General features: G+C 44.3%; 1 protein-coding gene across 8 annotated transcripts in view; it reads left to right on the forward strand.

Annotated features, from left to right (window-relative positions):
* Positions 1-21,232, forward strand: part of LOC118081057 (C-type lectin domain family 2 member B) — a 74,173-nt gene extending 52,941 nt beyond the window's left edge. For 2 of the 8 annotated variants that reach the window (XM_088663408.1, XM_088663407.1), the window contains exons 2-6: positions 10,541-11,068; positions 16,469-16,579; positions 17,328-17,518; positions 17,621-17,727; positions 19,473-21,232. In XM_088663408.1, coding sequence (XP_088519534.1) covers positions 10,918-11,068; positions 16,469-16,579; positions 17,328-17,518; positions 17,621-17,727; positions 19,473-19,584 — 672 coding nt within the window. In that variant the 5' untranslated portion in view covers positions 10,541-10,917 and the 3' untranslated portion in view covers positions 19,585-21,232. Of the gene's footprint in view, positions 1-1,583; positions 4,605-4,875; positions 5,556-7,922; positions 8,396-10,540; positions 11,069-16,468; positions 16,580-17,327; positions 17,519-17,620; positions 17,728-19,472 lie in introns of those variants that run through there. The other 6 variants (XM_088663404.1, XM_088663409.1, XM_088663406.1 and 3 more) reach the window with 6 other exon arrangements.
* Positions 21,233-23,102: the final 1,870 nt, after the last annotated feature.

Raw genomic sequence — 23,102 nt, forward strand, 5'->3', positions numbered from 1 at the left:
AACAGCTTTTTCAGGCTCCTGACCAAACTGAACTTTAGGCTGTTTGTTCCATGTTGGGGCAGAAGTCAAGCAGAATGAGCAGAAGCAGAAGTGATAAGAGAGTAGAAACAAAATATAATAATTCCTTCCAGCAGCACCTTAGAGACCAGCTAAGTTTGTCATTGGTATGAGCTTTCTGTCACGGTCTGGTTGGCAGGAGGTAGCAGTCCCGACTCAGGACGTCAGGACCAGAGGCAAGATGGCAGAGTGGAAGCAGGAACGGGAGTCCAGGTGGCGTGGGGCTGCGGGTCAAGCAGCAGGAAGTCACAGGGTTGAAGAACCGAAGGTCGGGAAGCAGTACAGTGGTACCTCTGGTTACAAACGCTTCAGATTTACAGACTCCGCTAACCTGGAAGTAGTACCTCAGGTTAAGAACTTTGCCTCAGGATGAGAACAGAAATTGCGTCCCGGCGGCAGCAGGAGGCCCCATTAGCTAAAGTGGTACCTCAGGTTAATAACTGTTTCAGGTTAGGAACGGTCCTCCAGAACGAATTAAGTTCTTAACCAGAGGTACCACTGTAGTTAGTACACATTGTCATTTAATAATAATAATAATAATAATAATAATAATAATAATAATAAATTATTTATACCCCGCCTACCCCAGTCAAAACCGGGCTCAGGGTGGCTCTCACCAACAAAATTACAATAAAACATAAAAACAATTAATTAAAATACAGATTAAAATACAGTATTAAAATTTAAAATGCAGCCTCATTTCAAGTAGTCCATAAATCCAAGCCATGAGGGAGGAAAACACAGGGGTCAGACTGAATCCAACCCAACTGAATCCAATCCAGGCCCTGCAGAAAGATGACAAATCCTGCAGGGCCCTGGTCTCCTGGGAAAGAGCGTTCCACCAAGTTGGGGCCAATACTGAAAAGGCCCTGGCTCTAGTTGAGGCCAATCTAGCCACCTTATGGCTCGGGATCTCCAGAATATTGTTGTTTGTGGACCTTAAGGTCCTCCGCGGGGCATACCAGGAGAAGCGGTCCCGTAGGTACAAGGGGCCCAAGCCGCATACTTGGTGTCAGAAGGAGGTAGGGTTAAAAGTGGTAAATAAAATGAAATATTTAGGAATTTGGATCACAAATAATACAAATTATTTAAGGACGATTATATAAAAATGTGGAAAGAAATAAAGAAGGATCTAGATATTTGGAATAGGCTAAAATTATCACTACTGTACTAGGGAGAATTGCAACTATTAAAATGAATGTTCTCCCTAAAATGTTCTTTTTATTTCAGATGCTACCAATATTAGGATCAGGAACTGGTATTTTCAAGCAATGAAAAAAAGATATCACAAAATTTATATGGAATTATAAACCTGCAAGGATTAAATATAAATTATTAATCGATATAAAAAACAGGGGAGGCTTGGCACTGCCTGATTTGAATTTGTACCATGACGCTGCAGGTTTCTTATGGTTGAAGGTGTGGGTTACGTTAGAAAATCACAAATTGTTGGATCTGGAGGGTTACGGAAATAAATTTGGCTGGCAAGCCTACCTGGAGGAAGATAAAGTAAAGGTGCACAAAGGGTTCAATAATCATATTATTTAAAAAATCTCTTTTAGAAATATGGGGAAAGCACAAAAGACTACTGGAACAAAAAAAAAGCCCAAATGGCTGTCCCCTATTGAAATTATGAGAGTGAAAAAGGTGAATTCAGATGGGAAATGGGGGAAGTATAAATATTTAATAGAACAAAAAGAAGGGAAGTTTAGAATAAAGGAATATAATGATATAAAACACAATTTCACAGGCTGGATCCAATATCATCAAATAAGTAGTAAATTTAATAAAGACAAAATACAAAAATGTTTTCTAGATGAACCCTCTTTATTGGAAACACATTTAGTACAAAACAACAGTAAAATTATTTCCAACATGTATAATCTTTTGCTTGAATGGGAGGTAAAAGACGAAATGGTAAAGGAGATGATGGTCAAGTGGGCAATTGATTTGGGGGAAACTATACAATTAAAACAATGGGAAAAATTATGGAAGGAATCTTGGAAATTCACGGAGACAGAAGGGATTAGAGAAAATATGATCAAAATGTTCTACAAATGGTATATAACACCGATTAAAATACATAAAATGTACAAAATGAAAGATATTTTTTGCTGGAAATGTCGGAAAGAGGAGGGGACATTCATGCATATGTGGTGGCATTGTGGGGAAATTAAAAAAAATGGAATCAGGTTTTTGAAGAAATTAAAAAAATTCTGAAATATAATATAAAGAAAAATCCTGAATCCTTCTTATTGGGGATAATGGATGATGGAATCAGGATGAGAAATTATTTTTTATGCAACTGTTGCTGCAAGAATATTGATTGCAACATATTGGAAGAAGCAAGAGGTACCAAAAATCAAAGAGTGGCAAGAGAAGGTTTTTAGCTAAATTTTAGCTAAAGAGTGGCTAAATTAACAGATTCAATTAGAGGACGCAGCAACCACAATTTTTACCAAAGATGAAAAAAATTTGGTGAATATATGAGAAAACAATGCCCCACATTGAAGTCTTGGATCTATTTCTAACATTCCGTACTGAAAAATATCATAATATAGGAGCAATATGTGAAATAAAGTGCAGAATATAGGGATAAGAGATATTGGAAAGCAGTAAAGGAAAAATATTCTAATAATCCAAGAGGACGACAAGTGGAAGCCTAGTGATTGGAGATGAGTAATATTGATGTGTGTAGAGTGATTTAATTTGATTTATTAGCTTTATATAAAAATAGGTTAAGAGAATCAACAACTTAGAGATAAGTTAGTTAGAGTATTGCCTATACGAATTGATAATGAGGAATTTGTTGATTATGTTTATTTGATTGTATGTTTATGTGTATAATTTTGATTTGTATGCTTTGTTAGGTATGTTTTGTTTTGATTTGTTTAATTTGCTTGATTGATTTGTTTGTTTTAATTTAATTTAAATTTTCAATAAAGTATTTTTAATAGAAAAATGAAAAATAAAATAAGAGTTGGTGTCCCATTAAGACCTTCAAGTCCAAAGGCAATAATCTCCTTATTGCACCACTGCACAGAGCATGTCAATGTTTAACTTTTACCATCTTCCATGTTCTCATAATGTTCAACCTTGTCAGCTCACCTTCAGACTGTGAGGGGAATAGAGGACTTTGTCCGCTTCCTCCAATCTGGTGTGGCTTTTCTGATTGATTGTTGCTCAGATACTGTTCCAGAGAACATTGCCCAGTTCCCTCCACTCATCATAGTCTATCACAGTATAGCTTAAAGAACAGTTTGATGTGCATAGAGGAGATCCATTTGCCAAAGGGGGTGCAGGGACCTCTAGGAGAGAAAACAGCCTGTCCTGCATGCAGCTGCCTCACCAAAGTGTTCCATCGCCCAGCCCTAGAAAGAACCTTGCTCTGCACAGGTGCAAATGGGTGGGGAGGGGATGGCAGAAAAATGGCAGATAATTGTTCTTCACTAGCCTCCATTGTCCTCTTTTGCTTTATGTGTAAAAGTAAATATATGATTAATATTACACTCATGATGTCAGCTGTAAAGATTCCCAGTTTTGGGTTGAATGTGCAGACCAATGAAGATGGGTGCTTCCAAATGGGGGTGATCTGCTGCAGATGTAGATTTCTCTTTTTGGTCAAAACAATTCATAGGTATACCAATGTTTTCCATCCACACCAGTGGGTGGTTCAGGGTGAAATGTTATCATACTGTGGACTCTCGCCCTTTCTGTCAACAACTTTGTTTGCACAGTATTTGCATAGTAAAGGTAAAGGGACCCCTGACCGTTAGGTCCAGTCGTGGACGACTCTGGGGTTGCAGTGGCTGTGGGAGAAGCAGGTCCTTCTTGGGGTGTTAATGATGGGAGCCCCTCCATCATTGGCTCAGGTTGTATATCCGTGTAAATAAACGAGATATCATAAAGACACCAGAGTCTCCACTGTTCCTCATTCAGAAGAAACTGAATTCTGGGTAAGCGCCTGGACCCCTTAGAATCCCATTCCGCTCAGAGATTGGGGCAGCCTGCAACAATACTAAAATGTTTAAACAGAAATTCAGAGTTTTCTGTAACATAAGTGTGTGTGTGTTCTGTAGGTGGGGTTGGATGTTTGCTTGCTTGCTTTTTGTTTTGTTTTCTGAAACTCTCTCATTTTCATATCTGATTTTGGCAAGGAACTGTTCCTTCCCAGATCAAATATCTGGCTTGCTGCAAGTAAAGAGATTTTTTTATTATTATAAAATAACAGTCTTTGTTGGAGGGACCTATCAGGAGTGGGCTTGGAGTTGTATGGGAAACAGCCCTACTAGAGAAACTAACCATTTTTTTAAAATAACAGTCTTTGTGCCAAGCCACAGGGGAAGGCAAAAGGACCAATGAAAGGAGAGGCAAGGAAGGAACTACCAGCCATTTTAGTTCTGCCCTGCCCTGTTGGTTTCAAACCGACTAACTGCAGTTCCAGACAATCGGTTGCAGCTGCTGACAACAGGTCTGAATAAACAAGTTTGGCGCCAGCTAAGAACATTCTTGTGTAGATAAGCCTACCAGTCGCTTAGAAAGTTGGGGTAACTATAACCTGCTTTAGTGTTTTTCCTTTTGTGTGTTTTAAATTAGGGTTGTGGTTTGTTTTTTTATCAATTTCTTTTAATGTTTTTTTTATTAAAGGTTTCTTGATTTACAAAGTATGTGCAATGTCTCTCTCTCGTATTTTTTCCATGTATCATTTTTACAAATCAGTTTCGTTTGTTGAGACATTGGGAAGAAAAAAGGGGGAAAGAGGTGGATGGAGGGAAGGTGGGGTGTGTGTGTCGGGTGACAATGCTTCTATTTTACTTAATATATGTAGGGTTTGTTGTCAGTGTTGCTTGTGCAGGTTTTCTGTTGTTTGCTTGTGTTCCTTTGGTGGTGAGAGAGGTTGGGGTTGGCCTAGGGTGTGATTGTTCATTTGTGGTTGGCAGTGGTGGTCTTTGTTGTATGAATTGTATGTTTCCCAGGTTACAGGAGGCAGAAACAGGGACTCTCCTGTAAATGAGTAGGTTAGGTTTGTTACTTTCAAAAAATAATGAATTCTTGCTGCATTCTGCTATTTAACCATTTTTTATGAAACAGATTTTGGGCACCTAAACGCTTGCCATCTTTTGTGAGACCTTGCATTGGCTGCTGTGACGGATTGGGCTTAGTTTAAGGGCTTGGGAATAGCTCCAGGGTGTTAAGAGTTAAGTTACACTCACTCCGTTAGAGTGACAGTTGGCTGCTGAAAGGCGGGACATTCCGCACTTTAAAAGGAGGGAGCAGCCGTTGGTCAGGAGAAGAGGACGGGAGAGACTGGTGACTGGAAGTTAGAAGGTGTGGGGCCAGGATACAGTGGTGACTAGAAGAGATTTGAGTTGGAATTACTCTTATTCCAGTGAATGAAGATATGATATTGTAAACAAAAGCAATACTGAAATCTTGTTCTTGTTGTGCAAAGAAATGTCGTCGACTGTTTGATCCAGCAAGGCGGGCGGGCTCAAAAGGTGATGAACTTGAAGAAAGGGACACTAGGACTTACAGGGTGATAAGTCAGGTCCTCGAGTTACACGAAAGAGGGGTGAAGGGACGAGAAGCTCAGGAGTGCCACATTGTTGCCCTGTGTGCTGAGGTAACAGTAACAGGGTGGGACCCTAAATGAGAGAAGCCCTGGACTGAAGGCAAAAAGGAGCTTTATTCCTAGTAACTCAGAGCGAAGCCTGTAACTGGCCACGGTAGCTGGATAGGTGTACCCTTGTTGTTAAAAGACCTTAAGTGGAAGGGAAGATTGCTATTTTAGGCGGACCTCGAAGTACTGGTGGGGTGGGAGTTTAAGAGAGTCCTGCTCTTCGACACAGAGAAATAAAAAGCAACAGGGGGAATCTGAGAGTCAGAGGAGGGGTCTGTCGCAGCTGCCTCCAAAATATCAAGATCTTTCATTACTTTTTAAATCTCATTGTCTTTTGCATTCCTCCCTCAAGAGGCTCCATAAAATTATAGAAACCAATGCTCTTTTCAACTTTCCACAGGCATTTTCCTGCCACTGTAACACTTTAAATTTTCTTTTACTGTACTATAATACCTACTTTGCTTCAAGCAAGCCTGTTATTTTGTTAGTCTCCAACTCAGCAATAGCCAAGTTGCCAACTGGCACCAGGACTTCAGCAGCTGTTTCTCCTTCTGCACATTGAGGGTGACCACATTCCCATTTGGGACATTCTGCCCTTTGTTTGTGGAGTTAGATAGATAATTTATTACAGTCGGAGACCAGCTTATAAAACACACTAGGGGGTACAATCCCAGAAGGCAAACAAACATTTAAAACATTGAACAATAGTAAATTTAAAATTTATAAATGTGATAAGTGTATAGACACTTAAAAACTTTAAGATAAGCTACTGCAGAGAAATGACCCAGAATCACCCATGGAACCGAGTTTGGGGGTTTTCTTAACGAGCTAGTTTGAATCGGGGGGTGATCTGTGCCTAGAGATCTGTACACAGAATCTGGTGACCATCCGAGTCATCTTATTATCTTTGCCTAACAGGAAAAGGTCAAATTTTTGCTTTTCCGAGAGGTCAGCAAGCCTCACCAGCAGGGGATCAATGGTCTCACTACGTGCCTCTTCATAAAAGGGACATCTAAAAAATAAGTGCTCTGGGCTTGCTACCGGTATATCCCCCAATGAACAATCTCTGAGCATATAGGACTTTTTTAAAGGATCCTTCCAGGACCGGCGAGGGCAGAGCCGAGCTTCTGGCAAGTGTAAAAACCCTTCTTGCATTTTTGGATACGAGAAAGAAGACATATGCTGCCGGTACGGCTATCTCTCTCTTGATTTCTCTAATTTTATAGTCGGGGCACCTTGAGCAGTCCTGTTGTCTCTCGGTATCTATGATTCTTTGCCTAACCGTAGCTTTTGCTTGGCCCAACCCCAGACTTAGAAGAGCTTGAGAGGCAAAACCCAGTTTCTGAAGGGTGTTCAGGACTGCTATCTGCCAGCCTGACTGGAACTGGTCGCAGATCTTTTGCTTTTGCCACCCTAATTTAATCCAACCAACATTTTCTGGGATAGGCGTTCTTTTGGTGGATTATTGGGTCTTTGTATTCTTTTTTTAGGGCACGGACAGCAAGGTAGGCTTGCTGTCTGACAGAATTTTCGGCTGTCAGGGCGGCTTTGTGGGCATTTTGCAGGGCTCTCTTGGCCTCAAAACAGGTGTGATCGAGCCAGGGTTTATTTGATGTTATTGCTTTGGTTGGCCTTTTCTCTGTGGTATTAAAAAGATGGGGTTTTAATTGTTGGAGCAGGCTCTCATAATCAGAAATTGGGTCCTCAAGCCTAGGATTATTCCCAGAACCTATTAAAATTGTATGGAGTTTTTCAGAGGTTAGAATCTCCTTCAGTTTGGAGTCAAGTACGGGGGTCCATTTGACTTAGCAGCCTGGTCGCTCTAAAGCAATGATCTCTGCAAGGTCAGGGGTGTCTTAACCATAGAGGCTAGTGGCGCGGGGAACCATGGCACCAAGTTCTGGAGGGCACCAGGGAAGAGGCGGAGGCTGGGCATGGTGTGGCGCCTCCTGGCATCAGCTCGCCACCCTTGTCTGCCTCCGCCATGCCGCGCCGCGCCCAGAGCTGCCTCCCTGCCAGAGGAACCACCCTCCAACCCTGCCCACAGCCCTGCCCTCACCGCCCTGCCCACCTCCACCATGCCGTGCCGTGCCGTGTCCGGAGCTTCCTTCCCGCCGGAGGAGCTGCCCTCCAGCTCCTGCCTGCCCAGAGGGAAATGTGGGGGTGGGTGGGGGGTGCCGGAGGGATTCTTGCCCCACGGCGCCAGATAAGCTTAAGGCGGCCCTGTGCAGGGTATACTGTTCTCTGGAAGGGTGACTCGTTTTTAAGAGACACCTGCAGGTGCAAAGGGAAATGGTCCCCAGTCTGTGAACTATTTTTGTTAGCAATTCGCTATCAGCCAACATATAGTCGATTGTATGTGGGGTTGATTTTAAATAATTCTTTTACACTTGGTGCCCAAGAATGCCTTCAGCCTCTGAGAGGGTTGCACTGTTCTCTGAAGCAAGGCAGAAGAGCTTATGCAATTGAAACCATCTCTAGAGTCAGGCTGGGAGGAGGTGACATTAGATTAAAGGCTGGGAGGAGCTGGAGTCAGAAACTGTTGACTTGGGTTTCACAGGCGATAACGAGGAAGTGGGGGAGGGGGGAAGAGGAGATAAATAGCAGGAACCAATCGCTTTGAAAACTCTTTCTGTTTTGCTTCTTGTGGGCTTGGTCAGCAGCAGATATTTATTCCTGCACTGCAGAACATAGCTGCTAGATTGATTCTGCCAGAAGGTAAAAAGAATTCTATAATAATAATAATAATAATAATAATAATAATAATAATAATAATAATATATTATTTATACCCCGCCCATCTGGCCGGGTCTCCTTAGCCACTCTGGGCGGCTTCCAACAGAAGAATAAAACACAATAATCTACTAAACATTAAAAGCCTCCCTGAACAGGGCTGCCTTCAGATGTATTGGGGGAGGGAGAAATATTGGGAGGGGGAGGAAAGGGAGAGGGTGAGATGGGGAGGTAGATTGGGGGAAAGAGAAGGAGAGGAGGAAGGGTGAGAGGGTGAGATGGGGAGAGGGAGAGTGGGGAAAGGAGGAGGAGGAGGAAGAACTGAGGGCAGAAGAAAACATTTCTAAAATAATAGGACTGCTTTGTTTGTTTGGGGAAACCCCTAGACTACATTTGGGGGGCATGAGGGAGGTGGGGGAGAATGTTCCTTGTGCTGTCAGAACATTCTCCTAACACTGCTAGGAATACAACCCAAAGTTCTCACCCCCTCATTCAATATAATAGGGCAGGGGTGGCAAACTCCCAAGAGACTGCGATCAACTCACATAATTTAAAACTGGCAGTGATATGCCCCCTTTTGGGGGGGTTCAGGTCAAAGTTGTTGAGCTTTTTTTTAGGGAGCAGGACAGCCCCAAACTTTGAGACTTCAAGCAAAGCATAAGCTCTAGGGAGTACTCCGTACTGTATTCCGTTCTGCACATCATGCAACAATGGAGGGTGGGCCATGGAGCAGGAGCCGGATTATATTTTACCAACGCTGAGGAAAGGGACCCAGCGATCAACTGCGATATACCAAAACCTCCCAGGGATCTACCAGTAGATCGTAATCGACTTCTTGGACATCCCTGTAATAGGGAATCTAAAAATGGCTATACTGTTGTTCAGGCTTCAGAGAAAAGTGGGAGAAATTTGCAGAAATATGAGCCTCTCTGGATTAAGCTTGCCAAATTTTAGGCAGGTCCATTCAGAGGGTTTTTTGCCAGACACATTTATTAAAGTGGGTCAGACCTCACCTGGAGTACCGTGTCCATTTCTGGGCACCACCATTTCAGGAGGATGTTGACAAGCTGGAACGTGTACAGAGGAGAGAGACCTTTCCTCATAAGGCTTGGAAACCAAGCTTTATGAGGAGGAGGAGCTGGGTATGTTTAGCCTGGGAAAGAGGAGACTGAGGGGAGAATATGATAGCCCCCTTCAAATATCTCAGAGGCTGCTCTCTTTCACTTTTTCTCAATGTCAGGCCAGTGGGGCAGTCCTATATTTGCATAGTAGTTTCCCAAGTTTAGCGGAGGAAATTGGGGGGGGGGGTTAGCCTGCATGCCTGAGACCCTGCTGATTCCTAGATCCAGCAAGGGCTAAAATCTTGGTCATGGCCCCTTAAGTATGGGTCAGGAGTGTGGCGGAGTCAAGCTACAAAGGAGATGGAAGAAAGACAGGCTCTGACTCTTGACAGTCTGCAGGAGGAAGCAGACCCACCCACCCCCTTTCCTACCAAGAGTTTACTGAGACAGAGAAAGCACAGTTAGTTTCTAAGAAGGTGGCATAGATGCTAGGCAACCAGATAGGCTGGAAAGTGTAGAATTTCCCAACCCTCAATCCCAAAGAGCTGAAATGGTCAGATTGCAAAGGAAGGGGAAAAGGGGAAAACAGGTTTTCCTCTTGTGACTGAAATAATGACTCCAAGTAACCAACTGTTACATTGCATTGCCGGACATTGCAATTTAAGGAGGATGTTGACAAACTGGAACGTGTGCAGAGGAGAGCAACATTTCCTCATAAGGCTTGGAAACCAAGCTTATGAGGAGGAGAAGCTGGGTAGGAGGAGACTGGGGGGGGGGGAAATAATACAATAGCCATCTTCAGCTATCTCAAGGGCTCCTCCCTTTCACTTTTCTCAATGCTTTCCATTTCATCAAGTAGATGTAGAAACATTACTGTAATCTTTTAGACAAAAAGAAGCAATATTTCATAAATGAATTTTCCAGCTCTATAAATTAGTATATGTAAAACCACCATTAGGGCTTTTTTTGGGGGGGGGGAGACTATACTAGTATGGAAGCAAAACTGCACCTTTTAAAGACTTCAAGAAGAGATAATTCATTTCTCTGCTCTGTAATTTTGTCTCCACAGAGGAATTTTAGGACATTGATGCTATGGCAAAAACTGATGCTGTGATGAATTTTTTTCTGGCAAAAGCACAGAATTGACGCTTCAGACACTGAAGAGGCTTTCGTTTCATTGGGAATAAAAGGAGTCACAAAGACAATACAGGGAAGTGAAAAACATATTAAGTACAGCTTGGCTGGACAAAGTATCCGATTAAAGCACACAATTAAGTGGTATTTAAAAAGGGTATTTTCTCACCACATCACCTAGCCAAACTGTGCTTGAATCTGTAATCCAGTGATCTGCTTTGAACATATATCAAGAAATTGCAAAACTCAGTGTAACTAGAGCTGGGTAGCATTTACTGTGAGGTCTGTGAATCCTCCTGGGAGAAAGAAAAGATGGGTTTCTCTGAAATTGAAATCACAGAGCAAAAACTCGCTATGAATCCACATGCAGCAGAGAATGGGGGAAGTTGTGGATTCATACATAATGGAAGCACGAAACAAGCAAGAGGAGTCTTCTCTCAGAAACTGAGCCATTTCCCATATGGTAAGTGAGTTCTAATGAGAAAGGTATGAGTTATGGATTTGCTGCTGGGATGAGAGCTGCAGAATGCAGGCCAACTAATCAAATTCCTGGAGACTCTTAATTTGTTCAGGCAATTAAAAGCCATTGGAAAAGGATGGGTACATAGACACTTGTGTGAAAATTGAGGAAGGCTTCTCAGGCTCTTCTTAGTTCCTCCCTCAGATGGAACAATCCTTACACAGGCATGCATAAGGATAAGGTGGTGAGGCTGTCCTTGAGGAGAGAGGTTCCTGGCTGGTCTTCCAGTTCATCTTCTATGTACACCAAGAATGGAGAGCTTGTGGCTTACCAGATGTTGCTGGATTCCAACTCCCTCCCATCACTCCCTGCCAGCTTGGCCAATGTAGACCAAAAACATCTGGAGGACCACATGGTCCCCATTCCTGCTGCACACAGACTGATAAGCGAAGAGACCAGAAATCTGCAAATGCAGGCGTATGGTCCACAGCATGTTGTTGTTGTTGATGATGTTGTTGTTGTGGTGGTGGTTGTTATATGATGCCCATCTGATTGGGTTGAATGGTATACATTACAGTAGAGTACATACTGACATTTACCTGTATATTTGAGTGGGTGATTTATACTTTTTAAAATATATATATATATATATATATATAAAAAATTCTCAGCAAATCGAGAAACCAACGATACTGTGCAAATCCCCTGGCAGAGAACCCCTGCTCGACTGACTTCACAACTTTGCGTTGTTGTTGTTGTTTAGTCGTTTAGTCGTGTCCGACTCTTCGTGACCCCATGGACCATAGCACGCCAGGCACTCCTGTCTTGCACTGCCTCCCAGTTTGGTCAAACTCATGTTCGTAGCTTCGAGAACACTGTCCAACCATTTTGTCCTCTGTCGTCCCCTTCTCCTACCGTGTTTCTCATATTATAAGACACGTCTTATATTTATTTTTTCCTTAAAAAAACCCACTATGGCTTATTTTCAAGGGATGTCTTATTTTTTTCCTCCTCCTCCTGCCGCGGCCGGCATTGCTGCTGCTCCTATCACTATGTCTTATTTTCGGGGTATGGCTTATATTCCTTGAATGCTTAAAAATCCTGCTATGGCTTATTTTATGGGGATGCCTTAAAATATGAGAAACAGGGTAGTGCCCTCAATCTTTCCCAACATCAGGGTCTTTCCCAAGGATTCTTCTCTTCTCATGAGGTGGCCAAAGTATTGGAGCCTCAGCTTCACGATCTGTCCTTCCAGGGAGCACTCAGGGCTGATTTCCTTAAGAATGGATAGATTTGATCTTCTTGCAGTCCATGGGACTCTCAAGAGTCTCCTCCAGCACCATAATTCAAAAGCATCAATTCTTCGGCGATCAGCCTTCTTTATGGTCCAGCTCTCACTTCCATACATCACTACTGGGAAAACCATAGCTTTAACTATACGGACCTTTGTCGGCAAGGTGATGTCTCTGCTTTTTAAGATGCTGTCTAAGCTTGTCATTGCTTTTCTCCCAAGAAGCAGGCGTCTTTTAATTTCGTGACTGCTGTCACCATCTGCAGTGATCAAGGAGCCCAAGAAAGTAAAATCTCTCACTGCCTCCATTTCTTCCCCTTCTATTTGCCAGGAAGTGATGGGACCAGTGGCCATGATCTTGGTTTTTTTGATGTTGAGCTTCAGACCATATTTTGCGCTCTCCTCTTTCACCCTCATTAAAAGGTTCTTTAATTCCTCCTCACTTTCTGCCATCAAGGTTGTGTCATCTGCATATCTGAGGTTGTTGATATTTCTTCCAGCAATCTTAATTCCGGCTTGGGATTCATCTAGTCCAGCCTTTCGCATGATGAATTCTGCATATAAGTTAAATAAGCAGGGAGACAATATACATGGATCAATGCCTTGATCAATATTGATCAATATACATGGATCAATCCCCTTCATGGATCAATGCCTTGTCGTGGCGAAGGGGCTTGAATAACTCAGAGAAGCTATGAGCTATGCCATGCAGGGCCACCCAAGATGGACAGGTCATAGTGGAGAGTTTTGACTAAACGTGATCCACCTGGAGAAGGAACTGGCAAGCCACTCCAGTATCCCTGCCAAGAAAACTCCATGGACAACTTTGCGTTATGCAACATTATTTCAGAACATATCTTTCGAAACATATTGGTTGCTCTTTCTTCCATGAACCCAATCTGACCAATCAAGTGTTGGCATGTTTGCATGATGGTGAGACGGCATTAACTGAAAAAAAATTATCTGCTGAAAGCAGACACTCAGAGCTGCATATTGCTGATGAACCACTTTAACTGTCAGTTGTTCCATCCTCAGCATGTAATTACATAATATAGCAACCTTAGTACATCTGCTAATCCTGGTCCGTGAACTAGAACTGCTATTTTGACTTATTTGGGTGAGGCAAGCTTGAAAATTCACTATCCTGTATTGAATGAATAAAGCTTCTTCTAGCACAGGAAAATGTTGTTTGGTTGAACAATTCATTTTAACGCATTTTGTTTTGCACATTAATGGACCTACCGGTACCTGTGATGTGTTGGAACCAACTCTTATGTCATACAGAAATGTGCAAGAGCTCAAACTGTATTCCCTTAATGGTTTGTTTTACAATTAAAACTAAAATCCAAAGAACAGTTCCCACACAAAACGTCCTTGCACAGACAAAAGAATCTCAGCCTTCTGCTGCTTCTTGAAACTTCTTCTCTGTTCTTTTCTGTTTCTGGAACAAATGATTCTCTCTCACACACACAGAATATCCAACATGAACAAAATATCCCATTATGTTTCTACATAGGACAGAGATTGCCTTCTGTCACATGCTGCCAGCAACAAAAACTTTCGACTTCTGTTTTGAGGGCAATTCAGAGGCTCTAAAAGGGATGGGTAACTGCAGGGCTGGATTTCGGTTTGATGAGGCCCTAAGCTACTGAAGGTAGTGGGACCCTTTATATGTCCAGCTGACCTTTGTCAACAAAAAATTGTTGCTGTTTTTTGTGTTGAATATATGCTATATGGTAATTTATGGACCTAATAGGTATCTAAAGCCATTTGCACATAACAAAATATGTATTTCATCAAAGTAATTGATATAGAAATGAGCAAACCAGTGACATTTTAGGGAGCAGGCTAGCAGGTGGGGCCCATTACTTACATCATAGGAGCCTACACAACACGAAACACTGTTTCTGTATGTAGGTTTTATTTTATTTGTTTTTATCTTATATTTTGGAAATGTACATCCAGGGGTTTTTTTCCTTTAATTTTTTTTGGGGGGGGGCTTAAGATATTGGGGCCCTAAGCTATAGCTTGTTTAACTTACACATAAATCCAGCACTGGGTAACTGTGACCTGCTAGATGTTGTTGGACTACAATTCCTATTACTTATGACCACTAGCAGTGATGGCTAGGCCCAGGGCCGGCCCTACGGCCAGGCTGGGTGGCGCAGGGTGCCAGAGTGCCCACCCGCCATGGAGCTGCGCCCGCCCACCCGCCGCGGAGCTGCACCTCTGGCAGCCGCGCTGTGCGCTGCGCCCGCCCGCTCACCGGCCCAGCGGGGCGGGGGTGCCAGAGGGAACCATCACACCACTGCGCCAGGGCGCCAAAAATACTTAAGATGGCCCTGGCTAGGCCTGATGGGGGTTAAGAGTCCAGCAATATCTGGGGGGCTGCAGGTCACCCCTGCTCCAAAGACCTGTGTACACAGTTATAATATAGTAGTATATGACACTGCAGCTCCCTTGACTGGCACTGTTTTCTGGTAACAATCTTTGCAGCCAGTGGATTTAACAAGGCTGCCACGATTAGGCAATTTACACTGAGAAGCATAACTTCTGGGTGTCCATCGTAGCAGGACAGATGTTACAACAGCTGCATTGCCAGGAGATAGGCTACTTACCTGTTCTGGATGGGATCACAATAACTCTAAAAGAGCAAGTGCTCAGCTTGCGGTATACAAACAGTTACATTTCAAATTTCCCTCCTTGCACATGCGTACATACATTGGCTAACCGTTAATGATTCATACAATGGGTTGTGCTGCCCTCTGTCTTCCTGCATTGCCTACATGGCATTTGACATGTATCACTGTATCACATTCCATTCAGTTCTTGCAGTTCTTTCTTCAACTTTTGCTCTTAAAGTCCTCACTTTTTTGACATAGAAACTGGACTACTACAATGCTGTATGTGGGGCTGCCCTCCAGCCTAGCTGTGAAGCTCCAGAATTTGCAGAATGCCTAGAACTCTGATGGAAGCAGATGATAGACAGCATGTGGCACCAGTGGGGGAGCTTCATGCTCCAGCACTGGGGACGGAAAGCAGGCGGGGGCGGGGCTGGCGCGCGTCCCAGGGGCAGGGCGTGCCGCCCAAAGGGGCGTAGCGCGCATTCTGGGGGTGGGGGGCAGCCACGATGGCACCCCACCGGGATGATTTGGATCACACTGCCGGGGGCGGCACTCTCCCATCGCCCCCCTCTTCCTATGCCCCTGTGTGGCACCTCTGCTAAAATGTTTGCAGCGGATGCACATATATTGCTAAGCCAGATTTAAGGTCTACATATACAAAGCCCAGAAGAACTTCGGTCCAGGGTACATTAAGGGCCACCTGAGCCCTTATATCCCAGCTTCATCACTAAGATCATCCACAGGAGCACATCTGGTTGTCTCCATGTCTCAGAAGTCCAAGTGACCTCAGCTAGAGGTTCAAGCTGTGAAAGGCTCTTCCAGCAGAGATACATCAGACACCTTCACTTTTGACTTCCAGACATCTCTTTAAGACCTTTTCTTATGCCAACAAGCCTATGCAGCCGTATAAAATGTTGTTGATTACTTAGTTATTTTAATGATTTTTCAAAATTAATTTTTTTACTGTTTGTACTGGTGATTTCTGTTTTATTGTATAAATATTATTCTAAAGCACCTTGATAGTTTAGGAGATAGTGGCATGTAAATACTTTTAAAAAAAAATCATAACTGGTGACTCACCAGTCATGCGCAGAGGCTGATTTTGTGGAGGGAAGGCAGCAAGCTTTATGATGTCACAGGTGAACTTGGTTCATCTCATACCCTTCCAACATCCCGCTGACAAAAATCAGGACGTTTCTTTTTTGGTCCAGAGCTGACCTGCACTAGAGCACCAGACCAAAAAATGGGACATTCTGGGATGCAATCAGGATTGGTTTCTGTAATTCCAGGGTGTCCTGCATAAATCAGGACTGTTGAGTGGTATGACATCTTGATGTGGTGCAACCTTGAACTCACACCTTCAATGTGGGTGAAATACCCAAGCCTTGATGGACTTGGAGGCCCCCAAATACTCTGGAGTTTCCACAAGGACTTGTCCGGCATCTTGCTGAAACCAAGGAAACATTAACACTTTATTTCCCTCTGCAGGTCTGAGCAATAAAGGAAAAGAGAAACTTCCTTTTAGTGTACTAATTGCGAGCTTGGTGGTTAATGTCATTCTGATCCTTATCATCATCGTCCTCAGCATTGATGTATCAGGTAAGTGAAGAGCTATTTTGCTGTAGCTTCTGCCAGGTTCTCTACAGGCCACCTGTTCTCATAAATCTCTTCTCCTCAGCAGCTAGAATAGCTTTATAGGTATTCAGTTGAAGGAGCCTGAAAGCAGTTGTGGATGGGGTCCACATTCAGTCAAGGTCGACTTGGTGTACTGTAATAATAGACCAATATGCACAAACAATATATACACACAATACGCACACAATTTAAGTGATTTAAATTGTAAAAAAGAATTCTAATCTAAGGCCTATCTCGGGGAGAGTCAACTGGACCCTGGCTGTATATTTCATGGATGGTCAATTGAGGTCAACTACGGTATCTATGGATGAGCCACAAGAGAAACTGCTCCATGTCCTGCAACCTCCTGAGTTTGTAGACAGAGATGGGCACTGGGCTTTCTGCCCTCCCTCCTACCCTCATTTCCCCACCCTTATCCAGCCCCACCTGGAGATTATGTGGGTTGACCGGAGACCTCCTGCACACAGTTTTTGTGTGTGGTATATTAGCAATTTTGTTGTTATACTATATTTTTGTGTGATTGTTATTTAGATGCTTGAGACGTGTTCCCATTTTCTTTGTTGCAAGCTGCTTTGAGCATGATTCCTTTTGGGGAAAGGCAGCACAAAAATAAAATGTTGATGCATGAAGTACATTGCCTGACCTTTATTTTGGGTAGGCCTATTGATAAACTGTGGATAGTGATCTGTCTAACTTTCTGATACCATTCTAGGGAGAAGCGCAGTATTGCCACCCACCCTACCTTCTCCTTCCATTCCAACTGAGTGCTGCCCAGATGGCTGGATTGGCTACCAAAGGAAATGCTACTATTTTTCAAAGAGTGAAGGAAACTGGACTTATAGCCAGAATTACTGTGCCTCTTTCAATGCCTCTCTGGTCGTGATTGACTCCCAAGAAGAGATGGTGAGTGGAAAGATACAGAACACAGTCTGCAGCCCCAAATAGAGTTAATTCTTCACTTGGGTGAGGGTTGAAAATTTATTCACATTTCTTTTCTTTATTAAGAACTTCTTGAGACGATACAAAGGTCCTGCTGACCACTGGATTGGTCTCCAAAGGATGAATGACCAGGAGCCTTGGAAATGGATTGATGGCACCATTTTCAACAACTGGTGAGCATCCACAATGAAAATGTGTAATAAACAAAGCCTCTTAAAACAGTGTAACAGTAATCAAAAGATCAAGGGAATGCTTGCCCAAACAGGTGTGTTTTGAGGAGTCACATATGCAGTGCTTTTTAATATAAGGTGCCAGTATTCACCATGAAGTTCTTACAGTAAGTGCCATGCTTTTAACATTTGAAAAAGGGAAACTGTGCAGGTACTGAGTGCCACTGAGTAACCCCTGGGGAAAAAGCACTGCATATATTCCACTAGGGCTACAAAGCTCCTGGTCCTAACCTAGTGGCATGCGGTCAGCGGACTAGAGGGACAAGGCTAGTCCCCTAAATGTTCCCAGTAAATAAGAGTATTTAAGTATAAAAGCCTGGCACCTCCTTCCCAAAGCCCGGGAAACTTTTGCCTGGCTTAGAGCGGGAGGCGTGATGCCCATGTTGGACGTCACAGTGTCACATCACTTGCGAGAAATTCCCCAGCCCCACCCCAATCCAAGCTGCCATCACTTGGCCTAACTGTTCCCCTAGGAAAATTCACTGCACGCCACTGTCATAGGCACATTTGTAGTTTCACAATTGTTACTAGTAGTCTGCCTGAATGTTGAGGAACTGACCAGAAGCCTTCTCACTTATTATACACAGAGCTCCACCGTGTGGTGAGCAGCACACACAGTTCATTTTCAGTCATAGTGCAGCGAGAGTTTGATGTTTGATGTTTCCTTTCTAGGCCAAATTCTAAAGAAAATATTTCAGTGGAAAAGCTACCTAGAAATATGAATATTTGTATTATATGAATATGAATGCAACTGCATTCTTCAAGTGAAAATTTACTTCTAGGCCTTCCTGCACCTATGTTTGTTGTTTCTTCCACTACTTGGTCTTATGCTGGTTCCCAGGGATATTTCTATAGATATTTTCTATGAATTGCAGTTAATGGATTGAGGTTGAATTCCAACAACACAGAATTACAGTTTCTGGGGGGGGGGGGACACGCATGTTTGGGGGATTCCCTGGTCCTGAATGGAGTAACTGGGCCCCTAAAAGACTAGTTGTGCAGCCTTGGGGTCATCTTGGACTCATAGCTGTCCATGGAGCTGAAGGTCCATTCTGATGGCTCCATCTGGTACGCAGGCTGAGATCCTACCTGCCTACTCACTGTCTCACCAGAGTGCTGCATGCTCTGGTTATCTCCTGCTTGGACCTGCCTCATATAACTGATCAGAAGATGTAGCACATACACACCATCTGAGTGGCACTGCCCATTAACTTCCCTCCAATATTTTATTGGAGGGCCAAAGGGATCTTGGCACCTAGGAGTTGGCTCCTGTTATGCTAACCTTTAAAGCTCTAAATGGCCTTGGCCCTGTATACCTGAAGGAGCATCTCTATCCCCATCATTCAGTCCTGACACTGAGGTCCAGTTGTAAGGGCCTTCTGGTGGTTCCCTCACTGCGAGAAGTGAAGTTACAGGAAACCAGACAGAGGGCCTTCTTGGTAGTGGCCCCCGCCCTGTGGAACACATTCCCATTAGAGGTCAAGGAGATGAAGAACTGTACAACCTTTAGAAGACTTCTGAAGGCAGCCCTTCATTGGGAATTTTTAATGTTTGATGTTTTATTATGTTTTTAATATTTCGTTGGGAGCTGGCCAGAGTGGCTGGAACAACCCAGTCAGATGTTTGGCATATTAATAATAAAAATATTGTTATTATTATTTCAACATATGTTCTGTTTGATATTTTAGGTTTGAAATTCGGGGGGGAGGAAAATCTGCTTACATGAACCATCAAGGTTTTGCCAGCTCTAATGGCCGACATGAAGACCCCTGGATCTGCAGCAAACCAGTTCAAAAATAAGAAAGGACAGTGGATGCAGGGCCGTAGCTAGGGGGTGGTGAGGTGGGGCCCCGCCAGGCGCGCAGACGAGAGAGGGGCACAAAATCGGCTTCCCACCGCTATCCCTGCCCACCAAATAAAGAAGATTTTTCTGTATTTAGCTCCTGCGTTGAGAGTCCCTCCGTGCAGGCGACAAAGGCAGACGGGTGGGCGCTCCACCTCTGTGGCCAAAGGGCCGAGCTGATTCCCTCACAAGTAATGACAAAACAGTGAATTATCTGGAAATACTGTTCATCTTTACAACTTATTATACTACAGCATCGTTGGAACATTATACCACTTACCTTCTCATTTAGCAGGTCGTGCCCTGAATGTCCTTTTGTATGCAGATGATGCCGCTTCTTTTAGCTATGTCCCCCATTGGGCTGAGGAGAATGCTCCAAGCACTCTATGAACACGGGAACCAACACGAGCTTCAACTTAATTATGCCAAGACCAAGATTATGGTCTTCTCTGCCCGACCGAAACCCCATTCGTGGTCGATTAATGGTATTTCTCTGGAGCAGGTTAGTTGTTTCAAATATCTGGGCCAGGTAATCCGATCAAACAGGTCTTTTTTGGCACATAGAGATTATATTGCTACAAATGCATCCAAAGCAGCCAAGAAACAGGCACAAACAGTGAAAGTGGCTTTGAGACTTTTCCAAATAGAAGTCCTCCCACTACTTTTGGTGGGCATTGCTTTGGGTTCACGCAGGGATTTTTTAAGACTGGAATCCATCCAATCGCAATTTCTTAGAGCCATCCTCAGGATCCCTCCCCCCCTTCTGTAGCAGGTGCGGTCATGCGATTAGAAGCTGGCTGCCAAGCTTTTCGGTATGTGGCCCTGAAAGTGAAGCTTTGGCTATGGCTTAAGCTATACTTTAAACCTGTGGGTTTGGCCCCCTTGATATTGAGGGATGATTTTCAATCATCGTGGAAAAGGGAGGTCTTAGACGAAGTACAGACTTGCGGACTGTCACACCTTTACTTGGAGTCTATGACATACAGTCAAGCTAGAGCCGTGATTGTTCAGAGATTGGGTGATATTGCTAGACAAGAGGACATAGCCTGTGTGAAACCAGGGATGTTCCTGGAGGAGCAGATCTATCAGGTTACACCAGCTCCTTATCTCACGGTAATCTACTATGTGGAATACCGTAGACTCCTCACTGCGGCCAGACTGAATGTCCTCGAATCTGTGATATTATGGGGAAGGTACAGGGGAGTTCCATACGATCAGAGAACTTGCCATCGTGCCTTGGGTGAGGTAGAGTCCACCGAACATATCCTCCTGAGTTGTCCTTTCCAGGTAGATTTAAGACAATGTCTCGTAGCCCCATGCCTATCTCAGCTTAGCTCTCTATCCAGAGAAAGTCAGGTTGTATATTTGTTGAATAATCCCACTGGGAAAATAGCTTTCTTGGTGGCCAAATTTCTCTTCCTAGCTCTCAAGCGTCATAAGATTGAAATTGACTGCATTGATGTGGGTTTATCTGTATAGCCTATATTACTGCTGCCCATGTTTTATTTTAGTTTTTAGATGTCTTAGATGTTTTAATTTTGTACTGAGAAATGTATCTTTTCTGGCTGACAGTCAAATAAAGAATGATGATGATGATGATGATGATGATGATGATGATGATGATTTTCTACGATTGACTTTTTGAGTTGTGATCAGCAGAGACTTTCATATACTATTGAATCCTGCTTCATTACTTATTTATTGAAGAGCATCTTCTATGAGTTGTCATATTGTATACTATTACTAGTGTCATTCAGCCCGTTTAGAAAATGGGCGCTAGAAAAGTGTGGGCATTCTGCACACGCTCAGAGGCGTTGCTGCCCGACAATGAGTTCCGGAGCGAGCACCGCTCCCGCCGCTGGGAAAAGGGGGTAGGGAGGCGAGACAAAGAGAAGAGGGGGCTGATTCGAGGGGAGGGTGGCGAAGGAGAGAGCCCCCTATTCTTCCCCTCACTACACAAAGGCTTCCCCTCCTGCCGCCGTCCCCTCACACACACCGCCGTCCCCTTACACACACACACGGTTTCACCTAACCCTGCCTTTGTGGGCGCATGGCAGCCCGCCCTTCGCCCTCCGCTTCAGCGGAGGAGAGAGGGACAGCCCTCTGCTCACGCCCAGAGGCACAGGGGGCGGGCACGGCAAGAAGCGCCTGGCCTTGAAGGGCAGGCCCCTCACGGAGGGAAAGCGCGCGAGGGGAAGGCGTGAGGGGAGGCGGAGTCCGGCGCCTGGGCCTAGCTGCCTCCCTCAGCCATGGTGCGCTTCGGCGCAGGCTTCGCCTACGATGACGACAGGGGGAAGCCTGGCCGCCGGAGTCGCAGCAGCAGGAGCCGGAGGACTGGGAGGCTTCGGCGGGGGCGACCGGCTGGCCCGTCAGCAGGAGCGCCACTACCAGCTCCTCTCCGAGCTGCAGGCCCTCGTCAAGGACCTGACCAGGTGCGGGGAGAAGAAGCGGAGGCTGCCTCGCCTCGGATTCCCGCTGCCTGGGCAGCGCTCAGGGAAGGGCCCGGAGTAGACGGGAGGCCGCCTTTCCTTCCTTGGATCCCCACACCTGAGGGGCTTGAGGAAGGCCCCGGAGCCCGATGCCGCCATCTTGGTCCGCCGCTGCTGGGACCTGTCCTTGCTGGACGCACACACGTGCGCACTCTCCCCCCCCCCCGCCGCCAACGCTCAGTCCAGCCAGGAGCGGCGGTTGGCAGCCGCAGGGAAATGGTAGGTGGGGGGGAGAGCGCGCGCGTGTGTGTGCGTCCTGTCTCTCCGTCCAATCCCTGTGTCTCTGGGGTACATGCGCAGTACCCCAGGGACACACAGGACAACTTGGACACAGGGACAACTTGGACTTTATTATATAGGATTTGCTGCCCTACTGACATTATAAAGAGTTCTTTTAGAATTGATATTGCATTCCCATGTATGGTTGCATGTTGCTCTATGTTTGATTCTCATTTGCATTGCAACCCAGAGGCTTGTTTTTTTATTTAAAAAATGCTTTATTGGTTTCAAAAATGCTTTACAAACGTTGAAGAAAAACAAATACAATTAACAAAATAACATTTGTGTTTCATTTTTTTCTTGCTTCCCATAAAATCTCCCTTTCCCTCCCCTTCCCTCCCTGCCACCCTTTCTACTTGTCAACCTTCTCTAGTCAACTCCTGTTTCTAAATTTTAACCACATACTATAATATTTATAGTATTGGTTGCTGACCTTGAGCCAGACATCTTGGAGAGTGAAGTCAAATGGGCCTTAGAAAGCACTGCTAATAACAAGGCCAGTGGAAGTGATGATATTCCAGCTGAACTATTTAAAATTTTAAAAGATGATGCTGTTAAGGTGCTACACCCAATATGCCAGCAAGTTTGGAAAACTCAGCAATGGCCAGAGGATTGGAGAAGATCAGTCTACATCCCAATTCCAAAGAAGGGCAGTGCCAAAGAATGCTCCAACTACCGCACAATTGCGCTCATTTCACACGCTAGCA

The sequence above is a fragment of the Zootoca vivipara genome, chromosome 2 (assembly GCF_965207765.1).
Source record: "Zootoca vivipara chromosome 2, rZooViv2.hap1.1, whole genome shotgun sequence".
NCBI lineage: Eukaryota > Metazoa > Chordata > Lepidosauria > Squamata > Lacertidae > Zootoca > Zootoca vivipara.